Genomic DNA, 16,137 nt, shown 5'->3' with positions numbered 1-16,137 from the left:
AGTATTTTAAAATTCATATGAAAAAAACAAGTATTTAAGCCAATAAGAAAACAATGGAAAACAGATCGCAGATGTTAAACATGTTTTGTTTTGTTCTTGTTTGTTTGTGACAAGCTTTCCCTATATAGGCCTGAATTATGTAGCCTAGACTGGTGTTATAGTCATGATGCTCCTGCCTCAGCATCCCAAGTACAAAGATTACAGGATGTGTGGCACCATGCCCAGTCCAATTGCTAAAACCACTATACATCAAAATAATAAAGGATTGAGAGGGGAGTAGAAAATTAAATCAGTGAAACAGAAAACAGTCTAGGATAGAATTAAGTTCATATGAAGACTTGATATACGGCTAAGAACATATCCATTTAATAAGAAAAGGACTTTTTCTATTTTAGCCAATGGCCTTTATGCAGTAACTATCTCTCTGGAAGTAAATGCAAGACCTCATATATCCCAAAATAATGTTAGGTGTATTAATGTCTTAACTATAAAAAGTAAAATCTTAATTAAAAATGTGGCAAGAAAGTTTACGGAAGGGCTGAGTATGTAGCTCAGATGGTAGAGGGCTTGTGTAGCTTGCGGGAGGCCATGGATTCTAGCCCTACCACCGTATGTATATACTGGGTGTAGCGGCACGCCTGCAATCCTAGCACTTGGGAGACCGAAGTTAAGGACATCCTTGACTGCATACCAGTCCTGACTATGTGAGGGCCCTATCTCAGATAGAGGGGAAGGGGGAAGGGAGGGAGAGAGGAGAGGGGAGAGAGAGAGAGAGACTAAGTTAGTTATGGAGAAAATTCCACAAGCTCCTAAATGCTTCTCACATAACCAGTGGCCTCCCCTTGGAAACATTATTCACCCCCCATTGTTTTTGGCACGTCTGACCTATGAAGAGACTAACTCCCCTTCAAGTTTAATTTCGTGCCCAGCTATAAGCACAGCAATCCAGTTCTCAAATCTCAATTCCCATCACCTCCATGCTCACCTGCAGCGAAATCATCATAGCACTCCTACTTCGGAGAGAAAAAAGAAATTTCATCGCAAAACCGACAACAAGCATACTTCTTCTCCCTTCCTTCTGTCTTACAGAGAAAGAGAAGGGGTATGTCTTTCTCTAGAAATCCTACCCTCAGTTCCTCGTTTCCTCCTCTTTTGGTATCCTCATTCATTCAATTAATGCTCTTCCAATCTCTCTCTCTCTCTCTCTCTCTCTCTCTCTCTCTCTCTCTCTCTTTCTCTCTCTTTCCCCATCTCCCCCACCCCCGTCTCTGACAATTAGTTAACTTCCACTGGCATTTGAAGACACTTGTTTTTCATATCATTACAAAAACTGAAAACCCACGTACTTGTAGAAATGCTGTCTTCCCACAGCTTCCATGACACCAGTCTTAGTTTTCTTCCTGATATTCCAACTCCCACACACACCATAAACACCAGTATTCTTAGAATGCTAGCACTATTGCAGACTTGATTTTTGGTGTTTTTATAGTTGTGATTTTTGCCTTGTTTTGGTATGGGTGGTTGGTTTTACTTTTCATTTCTCCTGTGTTAAGGATTGATCTAAGGTTTTCACATACTAGGCAAGCAATCCATGACAGAACTACACCCTTTCTTTACTTTATTTTGAGACAAAGTATCACTAAATTACCCAGATTGACCTCATGCTTTCAATCTTCCCCCAACAGTCTGTTAAGTGGCTGGGATTGCAAGTGCATGTCACCATGGCTAGCCTGATCTCATCTATTTCTATGGCAATTGTCACTATATGCTAGTTTCTTGTTTATTTTTATTGAGGTTTAAATTACATCGCATACAATCAACACATTTTAAGTCAACAATCCAATGGCTTTGGGTAAGTTTAAAGAAATATGCAACTATTAGCACAATCCAATTTTTAAAAGGATTTTTAAAAAAATAGGTGTATGTGTGCATGCCTGTGCATGTAGATACTCATGGAAGTCAGAAGAAGGCATCAGATGCCTTGGAGTTGGGGTTACAGGTAGTTCTGAGGCCCGCAACATGATTACTGGGAATTGAATTCTGGTCCTCTGCAAGAGCATCAAGGGCTCTTAACTACTGAGCCATCTGCAGGCCAGCAAATCCAATTTGAGAACAATTCTATTACATTGAAAAAGATCCTTATTTTGCCTTATCTATATTTCCATCCCAAATCTCTCCTAAAATCTGGACTCTTATAGTTAATTACTTACTGGAATTTTTGTTTATCTAAACATGGGCACTATAAACTGTGTTTCCAAAGTTGAACTCATTTCCTTCAAATAGTATCTAAATCTTCCCTAATGTCCTTAAATGTTACGAATGAAGGGCCACGTGATTAACTCCTCGAAACACTGGCGTTCATTGTTCTGAACTGTCTCTTTTCTCTTGTCTGTACATCCAATGAATCATCACATTCCATACACTTCAATTACCAAGTATAGCTCCAATTCAGTCCTTTCTCTGTCCTTTCTAATTATTACCTCACTACATCTAACAAAACATCTCTGTTAAATTATTGTACCCATTCAAGAAATGTGTACTGAGGGTGTCAAGTGCCAAGCAGTCTAACACAGCATTCCCCAACTATCTGCTCCAGTTTTTATCTTCATGGTACATCCTTCCACACCCCAGTATTGTGGTAATATTTCATTTGTGTTTTAATAAATAGAGTTTGTCTGAAGATTAGAACACAAAACAGCCACACTAGTCCGCCATATAGGCCAGGCAGTGCTGGCACACACCTTTAATCTTAGCAGCCACACTAGTTAGCCATAGAGGCAGTGGTGGTGCACACCTTTAATCCCAGCACTAGAGAGGAATAGAAGACGGGAGGAAACAGGAACGCACTCTCTTTCATTCTGAAGATTTCATAGAGGTAAGAGCTATCTAGTGGCTTGGCTGCTTTACTTTTCTAATCTTCAGGTTGAACCCCACTATCTTTCTCTGTTTTGTTATTATTTGTGCTACACAATACCAGGATTGAATTCATGGTCTTATGCATGCGAAGCAAGCACTCCATCACTGAGATGTATCCTTATTCCTCCTGCAGAATTCTTAACCCGGTAATAATACAGAATAACTCAACCCCCCACACACATTAGTTCCATGCTTTAAATAGCTTCATGCTAAATATCAGTTGGCTTCTCTCCGACCTTAGGGGAAATTCCAAACTTCTTAATATGATTTTACAATCCTTTGTGACCAGGTTCCTCCATACACCTCTAGTCTCATCTTTTATTGCTCACCTTGAGCAAGTCCCTTATCTCATCTGATATTCCTCATATGAAAACTAAGGATAACAAAAGTGCCGCTCTTAGAGGTATTTGAGAGGATTAAATGAAATAATACATGGAAAGCACTTACCTAGTGCATATTAAATATTAATACGTGTTATCTACTGGTGATGGGAATAAGAATCTTAGCCTTTCTCCATCCTGCTCTGGCATAAACTCCTGTTTTTAGTGCCCACTGTTGTTTTATATTGTAGGCTCTGCTACTCAGACTATAAAGTCTTTAAAGATGAGCACCATGACTTAAGGTACCGGTTACAATCCCCAATAGTACTTAGCACAATGCTAAACACAATGGAGCTTAATGAATGTTTTTTGATAACAATTCATAGAGGAGCAAAGTGGTTGAAGTGTTACTGACTCACTGGAAGAGAACTTGATTCTTTTAAGTACAAAGGAAAAAGTGGTAGCTCAGTCTTGTTATTCCAGCACTTGCAAGGCTAAGGCAGGAGGATTTCTGGGACATTGAGGCTAGCCCGAGCTACATTGGGAGCTCCAGGCTAACCTGGGTTATGTAGTGAGACCCTGTCTTAAAAAAATAAAAGATCATAAAATTATCAACACCCCCCCATATCTATCCCCTGAGAGCATCATTTGTCTATACCTTCCAGCATAATGTGTCACTAAGTTAGCATGGCAATATAAGTCAGAGGCTCTTTTCAGGCGGTTTGCTGCCAGTTTTTGACAGAAATGGAGTGTGAAAGCATGCAGGTACTTAATTCTATTCTCTGGCAAATAGACAGTATGCAATTTGCCTACTCATCTGTGATATCAGATGTTTGCTTCTAAAATATCAGCATCCAATCTAGGCTTTCAAAAACAAGGTAAATTCCATCCCATTAGAAAGCCAATCGAATCCTGAATTGGGTTGGAGCTCTTGGCTGGTGACCAGGCAGCAATCAGAAACCCAGAAGAGCCCCCAGAGGGCTTAAAGACGCAGGGCTCTTCAGTTGCTAGAACACCCCACCCCCAGGAACTTGGCAAGAACTTTGTAGTATGTTCAGTAGAAAGTAAATGAACGCCTTGCTTTGTTTCCTCTCCCTTTACACATTTCTTCCCTACATCTACCATTGTTAGCCTTCCCTGCCTAGTCCTGTCACTTCATGTCCTGAGACAGTCATTGTCCTTGGACCTGAGATTTTACTACTAAGACATCTTTGGACGCTCAGATGTCCCATGCCAAAGTGTGATTCCTTATACACAGATTGCATCTGAAGAGCAAAGGTGGAGCAGTGTGGTTCTATGCAACATGGACTCCAATTGGTACAAAAAAAATCTTTGAGATAAAATTTTACAGGCTTATGATTATTGCAAAACCATTTGGGGCCTTTGATTTTATGGAGGAGAAGGTGAAATTGGCTTGGTATGTGGAAAAGGATGAGGGATTTTGGTGGGGGGCAAGCTCCACACAGGAGAGAAAATAGTTTAGAAGAATGGAAATACCAACTTCTCTGTTGTTGTTGCCATTTTTCTTCTTATATGGAGAAGACCCAAGGAATTGAAACAGTGAATTGAAAGAACCCTTTACAGGGAAAAAAAATACAGGGTCAAAGCAATACCCATGACCCAGTTTAAACACAAACATCGCAGTGGCCAATTGCCTTCTTTCCACGTATATCTTCTTTACACACAGCCCTTGTTCCTCTAAAAGCACAAAGATGAACGTAGAGTAAGCAGGAGTAGCACCATGCAAGGGTACTGAGACATATGCTCTTAGAGAGATGACCACAACAGGGACAGCATGCCCAAATACTGTTCACCTGCCATGTGGGCTGAGATGTAGGGATGCCTTTCTGTGCTGAAGAAGTAAGTAGCTAACGTTCTGAGTGTACATGCACTTTTCAGTTCTCATTCCAATGAAGAACAAGAGTTCGCCACTGATACACACACACAAAATGCATTCACTTTTGCAGAGGAGATCTAATGAAATGCTTTCACTGCTACAGTGTGTTCTCAGAGTCTGTTTTCAATGTGGGAATATTAAGTGTATTTGAGGCAGTAACTCTTTTACTGCCAAACTCTTTGAAATTGTTTAGAAAACTTGTATCTCAAAGACACTCCTTTTACCTTGTGCTGTAGTGATGCCCAGCCTTTAGAAGAAGGACATTTTCAGCAAGTAAGCCCAGGTCCTATAGTAAACTGACTGACTATAGGTGGGGCAGTGTTAATACCTAGAGCTGATTACAGTATTTTTAGTACACACATGGCCCAAATAAGAGTTTGATCACGAGGCCTCCTTCATTCTCCCTCTCCTTCCTCCCCCAAGACAGGCTCTTAGGATGGGGGGGGCGCTACCAGGGGCTGCCAACGATTGGCCAAGAAAGGCAAGACTATGTACGTGCATGGGAGGCTGAGGCTAAGGAATGCCACGTCCCCAAACAGACGATCTATTCTTCTAGGGATTCAGAGACTTGGTGAAGAAAAAAGTGGGCTTTTCAGGGCTATCTCCTTCTATGACTCAATGACCAGGGAACAAACAACTCTCTAAGCTGCACGGGACAGTGCAGTAAGCCGAAGCTTTGGAGCTGGAGATTTAGAACTGCATCTTGGCTTACTGCGCATGTGACCTTGAGTAAGGCATCTCATTCCTCTGACCCTTGGGTTCATTGTTGAAAAAGAGGATCTCGCCTACTCTATTACAAGGTTCTCTCAAACACCGAGAATGCAAACAAGAATTCCTCTAGCACAATGCCAAGAATAAATTATTCAAATGTGATTCTCCTCTCAGTCCCTGCTAAGCATACCATGCAGCTAGACTTCTCTTGAAAGACGGAGATTTAAAAAAAAAAAGAAAAAAGAAAAAAAAAGAGGATGTCTCAACAGCTGTGTGTGCATGATTGTTGTTTTCATTTTAGGCCAAAGTAATTTTTCCCTTTAGGTTGAGATGATATAAGAAGAGCTAGAGGTATTCAAGGATACAAGACAGGCTAGGTCTTTAGCTGAATTGCTAGTGTTGTAACTACAAAGAGTTAAGCAAGCAGGAAGGGTCTGCTAGTCATTTAGTGGGCTCTGGTATTTTGATACTGAGTAATGGGAAATAGAAGAGGACAGTAAACAAATTGGAAACGGAGCCACAATATGAAGTTTGTCATATCAAAGGAGTATATTAGAACAGAATGAAAATGTATGCCTATATGGATCATTTTGACTAAGATGGCATGGCCATACTTGAAATCTTACCTGTCCAACAGATATGGGAATGGGGAAAAACATTAATGTGAATTCATCTTATCCTTAAACCTCATCATGTATCTATACCCTCTAAATATTTCCACTGCAACAGTTAACTTGCTCAAAAATGTTATTTTACTCCAATATTTCAAGGCTTGTCACAAAGTAGTTTTGAAGAAGGATTGAATGCATTATGTGTCTGAAAATTATAAAGTGTTTTCTTTTGTATTATAAAAATAGGTTGTGCCCACACTTCAGATTGCACAATAGATTTAGATTCTCCATCTGTATTAAATGTCAATTGCTATATACTTAATACGATTGAATGTAATACTCTGAATTAGTCACTGCTGAATAGACCGACTAGGTCAGTATGCACTTATTTTCCATTGTTCATGGAAACTATTTTCTCCACCTATAATTCCACAGTGATTTCAAAATGGGTATTTCATTCTCACAAGGCACTGGTAGCCCTAAGTCCCTCTTCTTGGGAGCTATCAAGCATGCTTTTCTTTTATAAAAATACCCGCTGAACATTTTCTCTAACAAACACTAAATCCCAAAGAACTCCCTGTCCTTTTCAACTACTAAATCTGAAAGTGTGTGTTCTTCTCTAAAACTTTATTTTGCCGTTCCTTAGAGTCAGTAATCTAGAGGAATTTGTACAGGGTAATAGACAAGTTTATTTAAGTATCAACAGAAAGAATCCTTTAGTTATTCTGGGTAGAATGACAGTGAACTTTCACCTACCAGATAAAGGCTGAAAAGCGTCTGCTCACTGATCATAAAATGTTAGTGCAAACGTTACTTGCAGTTTATTAAAAGAGCCATGGGACTGAGATACCCAGGTTTTAGATGTTAGAATTTGATTGCTGCTATGTCCTCCCAAGGGAAGCTCTGGTATGTACTTGCTGAGCTTGAAATTAGTTGTAAGCATTTTGCAATGGCCGACCTTCTCCTGTGCCTCATAGATAGAGACAAATACTTCTCTGCCACTCCTAAGGTCAAGGCAAGGAATCTCTAAGAGTATGTGTGGTACTCTAAGGTGATCACTACGGTTGACAATTGCTCCTACCTACTTCTCTCTTCTCTCTCTCTCTCTCTCTCTCTCTCTCTCTCTCTCTCTCTCTCTCTCTCTCTCTCTCTCTCTCTCTCGTCCTCTACCTGCTGCTAGCCACTATGGAGCTTTGGCCTTATACCAGGCACAGTCGTGGGTGCTTCATATGAATTACCCTACCTTTCAAGGCATCAATACAAATTGTATAGATGATGAAACTGAGGCTCCGACAAGCTATCTGTCCTAACATTATGCTGCTGTCAAACTACAGTCTATTCAGCTCCTAAGCTACCATAGCATCCTGCAATCCAGAACCTACACAACCATTTCTAGGAGAAGCAAGTTGTAAAACTCAAGGCTTTGAAGCTGGGCAAGATAGTCCTGTGTGCGAAGAGTGACTGGATGCCGTAGGGAAGGGAAGTGGAACGTGCGTGGATGGAGGCAGTTGATCTACTGATTCCTATTGTTATTGCACAGAAGAAGAAAAATAAATAGCTAAAAGATTGCATATGTCTATGCATCCAATTACTCTGCATGCAAAAGGATAATAACTGCCTGCCCATTTCTTCCTTCATTATCGTGATCAAGCTTCTTACAGGTTGCATTTCCTAACAGTTTGCTTTCTCCTTGACCTCTCTGAATCTATCTGTCATCCTCTTCTCTGCATACTCCTTTCTCTCTCAAAGGCCATTAGTGTCTCCTTTGATGTATCTGTAACAGTGGATTCTGTCAAATCTTCCACACAGTGAAGGTTTCTTTTTCCTTGACATTTTGAGTCTCTGTCTCTGATGGCTTTTCTCTTCTCTCCTGATATCCCATATTCAGTCAGCTGCTGCTTACCAGGCATTTCCTATCTGACTTTCTAATCCAAGTACAGCAAACCACCAATGTCTAAAAAAGAACTCCTGTATTTCCTCATCCAGTTAAAAGCACTAGATGTGCTCATTCAGTCAAGGAAGAAATAAAATAGTGGATTATCTTAGAACTCCCATACACACAGCCACTCATAGCATCACCGAGGTACATAACTCTACCTTATAGAAACATTTTCATTTTATCCCTTCCTCCCTAAGCTTACTGTCACTTACTCCAGGAGGCCCTCCACTTTTCCCTGTATTGAATGAGATCTGCAGATTCAAGGTGGTATGGCAATAGACTTTCCCACTATCAGTAAAATCTATGTAGTCTTTTTGTCTTCAGTTGTGGCCTGTAAACCTGCTCCATTTACCATCTCAGTCTTGACGATTTTTCTAAGCACAGATTTTTTTATCAAGCTAGTCATCTGCTTAAAGTCATTCCGTAGATCCTTAGACTCCTTAGGATAAAGTCTGGAGATTATCTACCCGTGGCATGCGAAGTCCATCATTTTCTGGGTCTAAGCTATTTCTCCAGACTTGCCTCTTGCAATGATTCTCAAATTTTAGATTTGGTGGAATCAAATTTCTTCTAGTCCCCTCAATATCTCTATGCCGATCACCTCTTTATATTCCTCCATGCAGCCCCTTAAATCATTTATCTCCTTTTCATTGGCAAAAGTTTATTCACTTTCGAGATAACTCCACTTTCATTTCCATTCTGCATTCTTTTCTACGTCCCCCGAGCACATCTAGGTGTTTCTTCCTCCGTGCCAGCCAGCCTGTCATCTTGCATTTGTCTTCATTACAACAAGGATTCCTTCGCATTCCATTTGCCACTTTGTCTGACAGCTTCTCGGCCAATCTGCAAGTTCCTCGGAGGCAGGAACCATTTTCTATTTATTGTTATACACCCCGAGCATAGAGTAACACTTTCCCCCTGCGAGCTGACATTTTCACCTTCATTAATATCTCTGGTGCCTACCACTTGAGGGTTATTTTTCCTCCTTCGGCATTTAGCTAAAATGCACTTTCTCATTAAAAAAATTCCCCTGATTGGACTCACTTCACTGTAATTACTCATTCATTTTATTACGTCCTCGGTGTGTGCGTTCAAATGGTTTAGATTCTATTCTTAATTCTAGCTCAACCACCTTATGTATTTAAGGATCACTGTTGAAACCATGATTGCAGAGCTCTTAAAAATTAATTTCCTTTAAAATATCCATTTTTTTCCACTCAAAGAAATGGTTAGACTCCTGTTAAACATACTCTTGCCCACCCTAAACCAAGCACCCAAGTAACAGAAACAGAAATGAAGAACAAAAAGCCACCTAAACTTTCAAGACCAAAGAGAAGATATCCAAAAATAATTGGAGCTAAGAACTGGTTAGAGACATAAAGCTTAAATTTCTCGATGTAAGGGAGGCTCCCCTCCTGCTCCACCCAGAGGCTTTCCCTTCATCTCCTTTGTTTCTTCCTCGTGGACAGGGCAGTGATGTCCAGCCCTACGAAAGGCTTGAGAAGAGCCAGATGGTATCAACTTGCCCACAGAGCTTCTGAGGTGGATTAGCCCTTGTAGTGTAGCAGTTTGGGAGAGGAATAAAAGAGAATGGCAGCCAAAATATTCAGGAAAGGGTTGCTTGTTTGTTTGTGTAATGTGCTCAGGGTCTGAAAGCTCTGAACAGAAGTAAACAAAGGGAGAGGGGATTCTGCTACCCTCATTTGTACTCCCTACACTGCACGCTGCTCTTCTTTCCTTGCTAGAGGCTCTGCTTTCCCTAGCCAGTCAATAAGTTCCTGGAGATCATCAGCCGCCTGTCACATGCTTCTTTTGTATTCTCTAAACCTTTCAGCACACCGAGTACACAGTGTATGCTCAAGAAACACTGTTGACGCACTGATTACTACGTAGTTAACTATTTTCCTTCCCTGGCAAATTTTCAGGAATGCCTATTATTCACAAAACCGTGGCGTCTTGGAAGCCAAAAGGAAGCAACCATCTGTTGGTATACATTTTTCCTTAGCTATGCGTTATACAGAGATTTCCTTTGGAAAAATAAACAAAGGATGCTTGATGAGCCAGGACAAAGAACTAAATATAGAGTTCAAGTGGCCAGAGTATCAAGGTCAAAGCATGCCCTTCCTTAGCCAGATTAAAGGAGAGCTATGGGCCTGCACTGAGCTCTTTCCTGTGTTCTCCAGCTCCAAATGAAATGATTTTCAACCACCTATTCTGGGCATTCTACTAGCTGAGCCTCAAGTGTAAGATACATAGAATTCATCTAATAATCCTGCAGTGATCTTAATGTCTGTCTCTGTAATAATAGGAAGAGCCCAGCTTTGTTTACTTTCCGAGGAGAATAGAGAACAGAGGACAACTAGAATAGGAGGCAGTATTTATGGACTCTTTATGAGAAGTCGGTCTGTGACAAAAACACTCCCAAACAATAAGGAAGGGGAACAGGTTTGGCAGGAATATAACCTATTCCTGTTCTTGCCAAAGTGTTGTAGCTGGCATCTTCCACCACTGCCCAATGCGAAGTGCTTGAATTACACTGTGAATATAGTAGTCATTCTCTACAGACAAATCTAGATGAGATAAAAATGGGGGGTGGGGAATCCAGACACCATTCAGTGTCTGGCTCTCATAATTAGCATTATCCTACTATTTATTTCATTGTATAAAGTACTTACAAGTGTTTTTGAACTCTCAAGTCCCTTCTTTACTGCATTATTAATCCCGGGGCTTGTCCTGAAGCCTTTTGGACATACAGGCTCTGTGTTAAATGAGTATAATAGGCAGCCTGCATGCACCCTATTATTAAAGGGGAAGGTGAGGGCCTATCTCTTAAGGTTTCAGAAAAAGATGATGTCATAAAGAACAGCCATGAACTCCAGAAACCCTCCTGGAGGGCCCCTGTTTAGGACAGGATCTTAAAAAATATGAATGTGTTGAGAATTTACACCATAGATTTTAATCACATTCACCCACAAACCCTTTCCTCGAACTCCTCTGCCAGACTCGCTGCCACCTCGTTACCACCCTCCTAACTTCATTCAGGAGAGAATCCTGAACTGAGCGGACTATACATTATTAACTCCTAAACTACAGAATCATGTTCAACACTCTTAGATTGTCTCACTGCTCTTTGTTGGTTCCCAGTTAATGTTTCTATTCCATTATCTATAGCTCCTGTACAGGTGTAACCACACCAGAGGGGATTTTTACAGTGTGTGAGCCATCCTGTGTGCAGATAGGATGCCTAAGCTATTTTCCTGTACCTAGCATGATGCCATACATTAAAAGCTAGTAGCAAAAGCTGCTCTTTTGTGTAGCCAGAGCAGACAGTGGCTGACATAATGAGATTTAACAAGCATCCCTAAGGGTGCTATTTAAATAGCTACTTTGCTGGATCACCATGGGATTTCCACTTACTTTACTTACGCATGGTAGTGGTAGCACTTCTTCCTCAAGGTACAGGTTAACTTCTGAGTGCTAACTTCAGAAAGCTACTTTGGAACTTTGCATCATAGCCCACTTCTTGGGCTATGATATTGCTCCCTGGTATAAAACACTTGCCTAGCATTTGCCCCAGCACCCAAAGAAAGAAAACACACCTGTTATCCAAAGGTCAGAGTGCATCTTCCCCTACTAACACAATGGTGGATTATTTTATGAGGCCTGCTGCTACCACTTCAAAAGAACAGAGCAAATAATAAAAAGAACTGGTTTCCAGAATGGCCTGTGAAAGGTTGGAAGTGTGCTATGCTTAGGCGAGGCTGGCCAGGATGATACATTTCCCGGGGATCAGGAAAAGAGATTCTAACATGAAAGAGCAAAGGGATAAACTACAACTTTGCTTTTTTCCTTATTACTTTCTCTGTACTTAATAGTCTTTTGATTAGAACAAATGCAAGGACAGTTTTATTTTTTAATCATATTTTATTCACTATTATCTGTTACTCCCCTGTTAATCATGCAAATTCTAAACTGAGGGATCCCTCATTCAATTTTCTGCTTCCAATCCTCTCTTGTCCCCTCAACACTGGAGATTTCTTACACTGTAATCTGACAGCATAATCAGAAGCGTTGATAAAAATGGAACACAGAGGGATTCCGATTGGCTGAAAACTACTCAGAAATAATAACTTTCTACTTTGTTTTTTCTTCTCGGAAAGGGTGAGACCATAGAGAAAAAGAACAAAATAAAAAGAAAGTAACCATTGACAGAGCCATGACTTGCGAAATCTGGAAAAGAAGCCAAAAGCGTGGTGTCAGTTCAACTTGACATTTTATAGGTAAGGACACTGTCAGGGGTCCTAACCTACTTACCCTCATGCAAGCACTTAGTTCATAGAAGAGGCAAGTCAGGAATTCAGTTTTCCAACACTCCAATGCTTCTTCTCTTTTTCTTTATGCTTCTCCCTATACCCACAACATCCCATTCTATAGTTTCACATGTGAGTTTAACCAGTACCCCATGGACTCTACATAGATTAGTGCCCAGCAGGGATTATATTACTAGCATATGTTCATCATTTAAGTATGTTCGCTATACTAGAAGAAGCCAAAAACTTTAAGAATATCAACCAGTTGGGGGATGTAGGATTACTTATTTCCTTAGGAGATATTCTTTGGTCTTAAACAGGAACCACAGACTGGGATCATGATAAAATTATTTTATCATTTAAAACAAAACAAACTTGATCTCTGATACTTAACTGTCATACAAGTATGATTAAGAGTGGATTTAAAAACTCTATATAGAATCAGGAAAAAATTACCCAATCACTGCCCATGACAAATCCTCTATTTTACTGGTCTGTATTTAGATTTTAAGTATTATTATCAGTTATTCTATAAACCCACCCAAAGCAAAATGATAGATGTGGAGTTTTGTATATGCTTTTAAGAGAAAGAAGAAAGAATAACACCTTTCTTTTATGCTACCGTGTCAAGGAACACTGAACTCCCCTTCTAAGCGCTTTTAATATTCAATGCTGATAATAGTTTTAAACCTCATACTTATACAGAATTATACAGTTCATAATTCACAGACAATTTAATCATAGACATTATTTGTTGACTACAAAAAGACTAGGTAGGGGGAATCAAAAATAAGTGAAAAGATAATGAGTGAGGATATAGCTAGGCCCAGGGCTGTGGGATGAAGAAAAAATAAGCTAGAAAGGGAGGAAGCAGTGATGATCAGAACGTCGTACTGAATGAACATAGCCCCATCCTAAGGATTCATGATCCCAAATTGACCAGTAATGATTGACTTTTTAAGTGATAACATCCATTTTGATGAGGACACTTCCTATATGATTCTCATACCATCAACTGTGTGGAAAGAAGGGAGTTACTCTTTATCTGTTGTTCCCCACAAACCATCACCATCACCTAGTTCTAAAAATCATCCATATCAGTGACTTTTCTTTGAATAAAATTCCTAAAGGCATGAGATCATCTATACTACCAGTCCTTGGCCCCAAATGACTGGGCTACAGGCTGGCAAAATTGAAGTTCCTCCAAAGACGATCCAGTTCAGATCCAACGAAAGAATTACAAATATTACTGTTACCTACCTCAACCTGCTGGCAGATCTGTATTAGTTTGGCCATTTGATTTTCTAGTTCGCTGTTGCGCTTAACCAGGTTGGTGAGGTTCATCTCCAGAGTTTGCTGCCATCACAGAGGGTATGAAGCCGGCGAGAAACAGGAGAAAGGGAAAAAAAGAACAATGAACTTGAGAACCAATGTAATATGAAAATCAATAAGCCAAAAGACAGAGTTCCCTGCCTCTTTGGGAGGGGGGGGTCACGAAGGTGAGACAGAGCCTCACTCTATAACCCATGTTTGCTTCATACTTAAAATGACTCTCCTGCATCAGCCCATAAAGTCCTAGGACTGTAGGCGTGAGCTTTCTCCATGGATATAGAACTGAAGGCCTCAGACATGCTAAGAAAGTGCTGTACTACTGAGCAACACACCACCAGCTCAGTAGATTCATATCTTCCAGATTTACCAAGTCTGCTACAGACTAAGAATTGTAAATGTTCCCTGATTGGGGAGGAGGTAGAATTCATGACTTTGTAGGCTACTGTAGGAATTTACTGACATTAAGGCAACCTATAGTTTTTATAATTTTATATTATCTTTAACTTTTCAAACCATTTCATAGCCATTTCCTTTTGCTCTCTAATCAGGTCCAGTTAACATAAGAAAATAAGGTGGTGATACCACCATTTTATTCATAGACTAAGAAAACTATAATTTGTATGTGTGTGTGTGTGTGTGTGTGTGTGTGTGTGTGTGCATGAGAGGTGCATGCTTGTGTGCGAGGGCACATACATGTGTTGTGTACACACTTGTGAAGACCATGGGCCAACTTGGGATTTTGTTCATCAGGGGACATCCACATTGCCTTTTAAGAAAGAAGACTCATTTGCCTGATGCTCACCAATCAGGCTGGCTAGTCAGGGAACCCCAGAAATCTGCCGGTCTCTGCCTCCTCAGCACTGGGGTTACAAGTCCACACCATCCTACCCAGATTTTCTCCATGGGTCCTGGGGATCATACTCAAGTCTTCATATTTGCACAGCAAGCAGTTTACCAACTGAATTGTTTCCCTAGCCTCATAATTGAATGAATGATTGCTTCTTGCCAGACAATTTCGTATGTATTGGTACTATAGCACTCTCACAAAGAAGGATATGCTAGCATTTTAATGAGGAAAAAAGTGGATATCGCCCTGGGCACCTGGGAGCCCCTCTAACTCAAAGTCTCTTGCCAACCCTAAGATGGCTCCCTTAATTAAGATATGTGCTTCCCTGCTCCCCTATCCAACCTTCCTTTATCCCAATCATCCCGTTTCCCCAAGTTCCCCCTAACCTCCCCTTCTCACTTTTCTCTCCCCATCTCCCCTTACCCCCCTCCCACCCCACCCCCAAGATCCCAATTTTTGCCCGGCAATCTTGTCTACTTCCCATAACCAGGAGGATAGCTATATGTTTTTCTTTGGGATCACCTTCTTATTTAGCTTCTTTAGGAAATCAAATTATAGACTCACTGACCTTTATTTATCTCTAGAAACCAATTATGAGTGAGTACATCCCATGTTCATCTTTTTGGGTCTGGGTTACCTCACTCAGGATAGTGTTTTCTATTTCCATCCATTTGCATGCAAAATTCGAGAAGTCATTGTTTTTTACCGCTGAGTAGTATTCTAATGTGTATATATTCCACACTTTCTTCATCCATTCTTCCATTGAAGGACATCTAGGTTGTTTCCAGGTTCTGGCTATTACAAATAATGCTGCTATGAACATAGTTGAACAAATGCCCTTGTCATATGATCGGGCATCTCTTGGGTATATTCCCAAGAGTGGCATTGCTGGGTCCAGGGGTAGGTTGATCCCGAATTTCCTGAGAAACCGCCACACTGCTTTCCAAAGTGGTTGCACAAGTTTGCATTCCCACCAGCAATGGATGAGGGTACCACTTTCTCCACAACCTCTCCAACAATTTGATATCCTAAAGAAGCTAAATAAGAAGGTGATCCCAAAGAAAAACATATAGCTATCCTCCTGGTCATGGGAAGTAGACAAGATTGCCGGGCAAAAATTGGGATCTTGGGGGTGGGGTGGGAAGTGGGTAAGGGGAGATGGGGAGAGAAAAGTGAGAAGGGGAAGTTGGGGGGATCTTGGGGAAACGGGATGATTGGGATAAAGGAAGGTTGGATAGGGGAGCAGGGAAGCAC

General features: G+C 40.7%; 1 protein-coding gene across 3 annotated transcripts in view; it reads right to left on the bottom strand.

The window, feature by feature from the left end:
- Positions 1 to 16,137, bottom strand: part of Mid2 (midline 2) — a 100,838-nt gene that overhangs the window by 55,493 nt on the left and 29,208 nt on the right. For all 3 annotated transcript variants that reach the window (XM_050124044.1, XM_050124043.1, XM_050124045.1), the window contains exon 3: positions 13,965 to 14,060. In XM_050124044.1, coding sequence (XP_049980001.1) covers positions 13,965 to 14,060 — 96 coding nt within the window. The remainder of the gene's footprint in view (positions 1 to 13,964; positions 14,061 to 16,137) is intronic.

The sequence above is a fragment of the Alexandromys fortis genome, unplaced genomic scaffold (assembly GCF_014885135.2).
Source record: "Alexandromys fortis isolate MF-2015 unplaced genomic scaffold, M_Fortis_MF-2015_v1.1 scaffold_195, whole genome shotgun sequence".
In the NCBI taxonomy this organism is placed as follows: Eukaryota; Metazoa; Chordata; class Mammalia; order Rodentia; family Cricetidae; genus Alexandromys; species Alexandromys fortis.
Note: the sequence above shows the minus strand (reverse complement) of the source record. Positions and strands in the feature narration are given on the sequence as shown.